The following is an 8,167-nucleotide window of genomic DNA, read 5'->3' as shown; positions in this document are numbered from 1 at the left end:
TTGCTTGGAGTCAGGTTTCATGAGTTGGATTGAAAGCAATTTGTTGTTCTTTCATTATAGGTTTTGTGGTATCATGTTTTGCATGTCATACAACTGAAAAGGAAAGGTTGGATATGTGGTTAAGAAGTAGCCAGAATATTCTTAGAGTTGTAAAAATGAATTCATGTGAATGACCTTGCAAATTCAATTGGGTGCAGGCTTGGTGTTGATTGTAATAAAATGCTATAAGTTTTTTTGTGATTTGTAATCCATCTGTATAAGCACAAAATAGCTCCTTGTCTAATGCTTGAATGAAAATGTTTGAATATTATTTCCTGTTAGTCGTAGTGTGTCGAGTTTTCCTTACTCCACTTGGATAACGATTTTTGTTTGAATGGTGGTTATTCGAGTTTTCTTTGTGTATTATTTTAGCTGATTGAAGTTTGTTTGTGACTTATTGTTTACTGCTAATTGACAAAGGGTGCACTCTACTGTTTCTGTTTCTATACCATGTTCTTTCCAGGAGTACATGCAACAAAATCCACTAAAAAGGAAATACAAAAACCCCTCTCTTTATGCTTGAATACTAGTCGATTATTATTACAAAAGTTTATATCTAATTCAAGCGACAAAAATGGGGTGAACAAATTTGAGATTCTAGACAACGTCATATAATATTTGTTTAGCTGTGCTGATTTTGGGTTCTAAATTATTCTGTTAACGAGCCGTTTTGATAAATGTTTAAGCCATAAGGCCATTATGAAATAGGAAATGTATAGCCTTGCAACTAGGGCTGTGCACGGATCGGATCGGATCGGATTTAGCATTTTTCGGATTCGAATTTCGGATTTCGGATTCTAGAAAATGCAATCCGAATCCGATCCGAATTATATCGGATCGGATCGGATTTTAAAGTTTGGATCAGATCGGATATCAGATCGTATTATTATGCCTCAAAGTTAAACTAATATGTATATTTTCTTTGTAAAAGAGGCAATATATTAAGAAAAATTCATGTTTATGCAATTATGAGAGTACTATGGTGCCAATATAGCTAAATCTAGCAATTGTAAAGGTAATAACTTGGAGGTTGATGTATATTAAAGTGTAGTATTTATACATGTCCTAATAATTTCGAATTTTGGATTGGATTGGATTAAAATATACCAATCCAAAATTCGATCCGAAATCCGAAATTTTAATAAACATAATCCGAAATCCGATCCAATCCGAAATCCAAAATTCAAAATTGAATGGATCGGTTCGGATTTCGGATATCCGATCCGAATGAACAACCCTACTTGAAACCCATTTGGGCTCGCTACCAGCCCAATGCCATTTCAATCGAACGCTTAGCATCGATTTACCATGAGCCCAATAGTTGTTAAGTTAGCTTGAACATTAGCCTAAAATAATTAGAGCTCCTTTAAGTTTTCCTTAATCAGACTCATATTTTCCTTGATTCGGGATTCGATCGGTGACTTGGGACACCATAAATCTCCCAAGTGACGACTCTAAATCTTTAAATACATCCAGTTTCGATTGTCCTTTAATTGGAAAAACTCACTTTATTTATACCCTTTCCCGGGGGTGTAGTGTAAAAAGGAGGCGTGACAATACTTATTCTTGATTGTAACATTGTTCAACTGCCGGTAATCAATACACATTCTCATCGATCCGTCCTTCTTCTTAACAAACAACACCGGCGCACCCCAAGGCTAAACAATCGGCCTAATGAAGCCCTTCTTAAGCAAGTCTTGCAACTGCTCCTTCAACTCTTTTAGCTCAGGCGGGGCCATACGATACGGCGGGATAGAAATAGGCTGAGTGCCCGGAGCCAAATCAATGCAAAAGTCAATATTTTCGGGTGGCATACCCGGAAGGTCTGAAGGGAAATCATCAGGAAACTCTCGAACAGCGGGCACAGAATCAATAGAGGGAACCCTGGCACTAGAATCACGAACATATGCCAAATAGGCCAAACACCCCTTCTCAACCATACGCCGAGCCTTCACATAAGAGATGACACTATAGGTAGAATGACTAGGAGTCCCTCTCCACTCTAAACGAGGCATACCCGATAAGGCTAAGGTCACAGTCTTGGCATGATAGTCCAAGATAGCGTGGTAAGGTGATAACCAGTCCATCCCCAATATAACATCGAAATCGACCATGTCTAAAAGCAATAAATCTACACGAGTCTCAAGACCCCCAATCACCACAATACAAGAACGATGGACCCAATCAACTACAATAGAATCACCCACTGGTGTAGATACATAAACGGGAACACTCAATGAATCATTAGGCATAACCAGATACGGTGCAAAATAAGATGACACATACGAGTAGGTGGACACTTGATCAAATAACACTGAAGCATCTCTATCACAAACCAGAATAGTACCTGTGATAACCGCATCTGAAGCTTTAGCCTCAGGCCTGGCTGGAAGAGCATAACATCGGGGTTGGGCCCCACCACCCTGTGCTCCATCTCTGGGACGGCCTGCAGCTAGCTGGCCTCCATCTCTAGCGGCCTGAGCTCCACCTCTAAATCCTCTACCTCCACCTCTAGCACCTCTACCCCCCACCCCTAGCTGGCTAGGCGGTCTGTGAAATACCTGGTGCCTGGACCATAGCACGGGAACCCTGCTGTCGCGACTGAGTACCCATACCTCGGACAAGTCCTCCTGATATGACCATACTCACCACACTCAAAACATCCACCTGAGTGCTATGGCTGAGGAAATTGAGACTGACCCTGGCGACCCAAATGACCACCCCGAAAACTCTGGAGCGGCGGTGCACTGATAGGAGCTGGTGGTGCACTGTAGGACTGCTGATCGGAATATCGCATCTGCAGACCACGACTACCTGAAGCGCCGTGAGAGACCTGAAGAGCTGACTGAAAGGGCCTAGGAGGATGGAATTTACCATATGAATCCCTGCCTCCAGATGAGATACCACTGAATCTACCTGAATGATGGGGCCTCTTATCCGACCCATGACCACCTTTTTGCGACAGGACCATCTCCACTCTACGAGCCACATTGGCCGCCTCCTGAAAAGTGATTTCACTCCCAGCCTCCCTAGCTATCTGAAGGCAAATCAGCTGAATAAGACCATCAATAAACCTCCTCACCCTCTCTCTCTCTCTCTCTCTCGGTAGGAAGTATGATAAGAGCATGGCGAGCTAAGTCGATGAACTTGGTCTCATACTGGGTAACTGTCATGGAACCTTGCTGGAGGCGCTCAAACTACCTCCAGTAAGCCTCTCGCTGAGTAATGGGGAGAAACTTCTCCAAAAATAGCTGTATGAACTGCTCCCAAGTCAAGGCTGGCGATCCGGCTGGTCTCGCTGAGCAATAATCCCTCCACCAAGTCTGGGCAGATCCAGACAGGCGAAATGTAGCAAAAGCGACCCATTAGTCTCGACAATACCCATGTTCCTAAGAACCTCGTGGCAGTTGTATAGATAATCCTAGGGATTCTCAGTAGATGCACCGCTGAAAGTGGAAGTGAAGAGTTTGGTAAACCTATCCAGCCTCCACAAAGCATCGGCAGATATAGCCGTTCCATCACCGGTCTAAGCTACCACGCCCAGCTGAACTGCTCCAACTAGCTGAACCGCTGGAGTCTAAATTTGAGGAGCTACCTGCTCTAGAATGCGAGTAGCAGGAGTCTGGGCCCCTCCTCCAGCCTGAGAGATGGCTGGTGCCATAGGAAGCAAGCCGCTCGGGTGACACTCTCCATGAGGCCCACTAATCGGACAAGATCATCCTGAAGGACTGGGGGAGCAATAAACCCCTCTGGGACCTAAGCTGGGCCCACCGGAGCTGCTGGAGCCGGAACTTCGTCATCAAAGTCAACCTGAGGTTTCGCTATTGGGGCTGCTGCTCGGGGCTGAGCTCTACCCCTACCTCGGCCTCGCCCTTTACCCCTCGTGGGAGCTACTGCTGGGGGATTAGGCTGTTGAGCGGTAGATGAGGAAGCGCACATTCTTTCCATCTGCGAAAGAACAGAGTAGAAGTTCAATTAGCATCGAGAAACAAACCCGCACGACGAGAAAGAACAAATGTGAAGTTTTCCTAACTCTGTAGCCTCTGGGGGATAAATACAGAAATCTCTGTACCGATCCCTCAGGCTCTACTAAGCTTGTCCGTGAATTGTGATACCTATGTAACCTAGAGCTCTGATACCAACTTGTCACGACCCAGATTCCCCACCCTCGAGAGTCGTGATGGCACCTACTCGTAGAATCTAGGCAAGCCATGAACATAGAAATCATTAACTCCTTTATTTAAATCTTCTTACCAATTATATTAACAAGGAAATAAACAGTTCAATAATAGCGGAATATGAAATTTAGCGGAAGACTTAAATAAATAGAAAACGAAAATGTCTCAAAGACCATCACGTGCCTCTAACCAGAACCCGGTGTCACAACATCCACGGACTACTAAGAGTACTAAATACAACCGTTTGAAAGAAATATAACACCGTTTGTCTCAAATACATGAGATAACAAAATATAAAATAAGATATAGGAGACGCCGGGCCTGCGGACGCCTGCAAGGCTACCTCGATGTCTCGGTGGACTGAAGGCTAGCTCCTGAGCTACTATTTCTTACCAAAGGCTACTCCGGTATCTGCACAGAGTGCAGAGTGTATTATCAGCACAATCGACCCCATGCACTGGTAAGTGCCTGGCCTAACCCCGGCGAGGTAGTGACGAGGCTAGGACCAGACTCCAGATAAACCTGTGCAGTTATATAATATACAGCGGAAATATAAATAGGTAATAACAGTTTAAGAGGGAGGGGGAAACATGCTTCGAGGAAATATATCAATTATATCAGAAACTTAATAAAGTATGAAGAACACTCGATGTCTATAATCAATACAACGACAATACCGTTGCGGGGCGCAACCCGATCCCTTATCCTTTAACATTGTTTCGGCGTGCAACTCGATCCACATATATAACTGTTGCAGCGTGCAACCCGATCCAATATAATATCTGTTGCGGCGTGCAACCCGATCCAATATAATATCTGTTACGGCATGCAACCCGATCCAATATAATATTTGTTGCGATGTGCAACCCGATCCAATATAATATCTGTTGCGGCGTGCAACCCGATCCACATATAAATCTGTCAACAATAATCATAATTAACCGTCTCGGCAAGGGATCAATATAGACTCCACTATCCCGGCAAGGGAACTCAACAATACAAGTATATACGTCCCGGCAAGGGAGAAACAACCATAACCAAACTTGTTCCAATATCTAACTATCTCAACTATAACTCAACTAGTTTCAACATCTAACTACCTCGGCTATAACTAAACTTGTTACAACACCTAGCTACCGAGCTATAACCAAACTTGTTACAACACCAAACACGAAGAATCATCAACCTAAGCGTCCGTAAAATCAATTAAGAACACAATGCAAGGGAACCTCAACTCAACAATAGCCCGGCAAGGGGGCAACATAATGATCTCTTCTCTTTCTCAATTTTACTTCACAATTCACTCACAACTCGAGCCAATGCTCTAAGGTTTCGACTATCACTTATACTTTCACAATTCGTTATACAACTGGAGTCAACGCTCCTCAATGTTCACAGGTCACAATTCTTCCCACAACTTTACACAATAAATAGAAATATTCACCAAGGCATGAATAATACAATGAGATCATGAAAATCAGAAGATAAGACTCACGGTCATGTTTGACACCAACGTATAGATACTCATCACCATGCCTATACGTCGTACTCGACAAGAAGCAAATAGCAAATAGGACACAACTCCTAATCCCTCAAGCTAAGGTTAGACCAAACACTTACCTAGATGCCACAAACACAACTCAAGCTTCAATTATAGCTTTACCCCTCGATTCCTCCGCCAATTAGCTCGTATCTAGCCACAAGTTACTTAATTACATCAATAAATGCTAAATGGATCAATTTGAATGTATGAAAAATGAGTTTTTCCAAAGTCTTTCTCAAAAAGTCAAAATCGCCTCCGGGCTCACGTGGTCAAAACCCGAGGTTCGAACCAAAACCCGATTACACATTCCCCCACGAGCCCAAATATGTAATTTGTCTTGAAATCGGACCTCAAATCGAGGTCCAAATCCCCAATTTTTGAAAACCCTAGGCTCTACCCAAAACACTCAATTTCCCCCATGAAAATCATTGATTTGAAGTTGAAATCATGTTAAAAGATGTTAATGATTGAAGAAAACTAGTTAAAAACGAATTACAATTGATTTGGAGAAAGGTTGTTTGAAAATTCGCCTCTTATGTTTTAGGGTTTTGAAAAGTGAAAAATAATTGGAAAGTCCGTTTAAATATACTCCTCTCAGGCCCTCTTCGCGGACCGCATAAAAAGAACTGCGGCCGCGGAGCTCCACCGCAGACCGTATAAAAAGGACTGCAGTCGCGGAGCTCCACCGCGGACCGCAAGAAATTGAGCGCGGCCGCGGAGGCTTGGCCTTGCTCACCGCGGACCGCACACATCCCACCGCGGTCGCGGAGTCCCCACCGTGGACCGCGAGACCTGAGTTAAGAGACCTGCAATTCTCTGAATTTGCAACTTTTTCCTAAGTTCAAAACTTGCCGAAACACATCTGAAACACACTCGAGCCCTCGGGGCTCCTAACCAAACACGCGTAGTAACTCAACAACATCATACGAACTTATCCATGTGATCAAATCACCAAAATAACCTCAATAACAATAAATCAAACCTCAAAATCAAGAACATTTTTATTCTTAAACTTCATCAAGTATCAAATTTAGCTATTTAGGTCTGAATCACGTCAAACAACGTCCATTTTCAACCACACTCTACAGAAATGACTTAAACCATATATAAGACCTGTACCGGGCACCAGAACCAAAATTTGGGCCCGATACCTTCATGTTCTAATCAAATTTCATTTCAAATTTCTTTAAACAGTTTCAGAAAACAATTTCTTTTGAAAATTCATTTCTCGGGCTCGGGACCTCGGAATTCGATTCCGGGCATACGCCCAAGTCCCATATTTTCCTACGGACCCTCCGGGATCGTCAAATCATGAGTCCGGATCCGTTTTCCTAAAATATTGACCGAAGTCAAATTAGCTCATTTTATAATCAAAACTTATCATTTTTCATAGATTATCGTATTTAAGCTTTCCGGCTATGCGCATGGGCGGTGCACGCAAATCTAGGTGACTCTAAATGAGGTTTTCAAGGCCTCAGAGACATAGAATTCAATTAAAAATAGGTGATGACCCTTTGGGTCGTCACACAATCCTTCCTTTATCACCATACTTGCTAGAATCATTGGGCCCGGTCGGAAGCACCACAACAGTCCCTGCATCGCCAACTCCATCGATAAAGTAACTTACATTCATTGGTTTGTGTCCCTTCCAGTCGAATCCATAGTGATCAACACCTTCCATGTTCACGAAAGTCAAATTTACTCCGTAAACAACCACGTCCGATAGTTCATGATCTTTCTCGATGGCTTCATCGATCTTTAATTGCTCGTCGATGATCTCATTTTTAATTAACCTTGCTAAATCACTAGGATTAGCTTCTCTAATTGAATGATCAACCTTTACCACACCAATGACTTGATTGTTTCCTACAAGGCATTCTTTCTTTTCTTCACTCTTTTTACAAATGGCCACAACTTTGGGCTCGAGCCCATCTCTAATTCTATAACTGGATTGCCAAATAATAGCACATAGTGATTCAAATGGGCCTTGAATTTTTGTTCTTGATTGCAAATCGACCATTTGGCCGAGTTGAGAGGCAAGGGCATCGCGGAGTAGTATTTCATCCTATTTGAGGTAAGTAACCATTGTAATCTAGACATGAGGGTATGAATCCCCGGTATTTCGTATTGTTTTGATAAATGAGGTGACACACATGCTAGGTGATGAGCGTGTGGGCGTGTACCGGTAGGGATTGTGACTTGATCAATTCCGTAACGACTATTAAGCCGCGTATTTGATTTGAATCTTATGATATCCTGTATTTTAGAGATTAATATATATGTTAGGGTATACGCCGTATTTGGGGCCTTGTGCCGACCTGTTTAGACACTTAGGGGTATTTTTACTACTTTTCTCTCTCTGTTTGATTTGAAAGCATATCCTCAGTCATGTTTTACCTGTTATTTG

The 8,167-nt window shown here is 42.8% G+C and overlaps 1 protein-coding gene across 1 annotated transcript; it reads right to left on the bottom strand.

The window, feature by feature from the left end:
- Positions 1-7,282: 7,282 nt before the first annotated feature.
- On the bottom strand, positions 7,283-7,780 carry LOC107821572 (protein ECERIFERUM 26-like). Its single transcript, XM_016648005.2, has one exon. It carries the CDS (start codon positions 7,778-7,780, stop codon positions 7,283-7,285), a length of 498 nt encoding a protein of 165 aa, XP_016503491.2.
- Positions 7,781-8,167: the final 387 nt, after the last annotated feature.

Source organism: Nicotiana tabacum, chromosome 7 (assembly GCF_000715075.1).
Source record: "Nicotiana tabacum cultivar K326 chromosome 7, ASM71507v2, whole genome shotgun sequence".
Taxonomy (NCBI): Eukaryota; Viridiplantae; Streptophyta; class Magnoliopsida; order Solanales; family Solanaceae; genus Nicotiana; species Nicotiana tabacum.
The sequence above is the reverse complement of the archived record's forward strand: the minus strand, read 5'-3'. Positions and strand labels throughout refer to the sequence as shown.

Bases quoted from the DNA above. Each gene is read 5' to 3' on its own strand.
- LOC107821572 (XM_016648005.2), bottom strand. From the start codon at position 7,780: ATGGTCGATTTGCAATCAAGAACAAAAATTCAAGGCCCATTTGAATCA.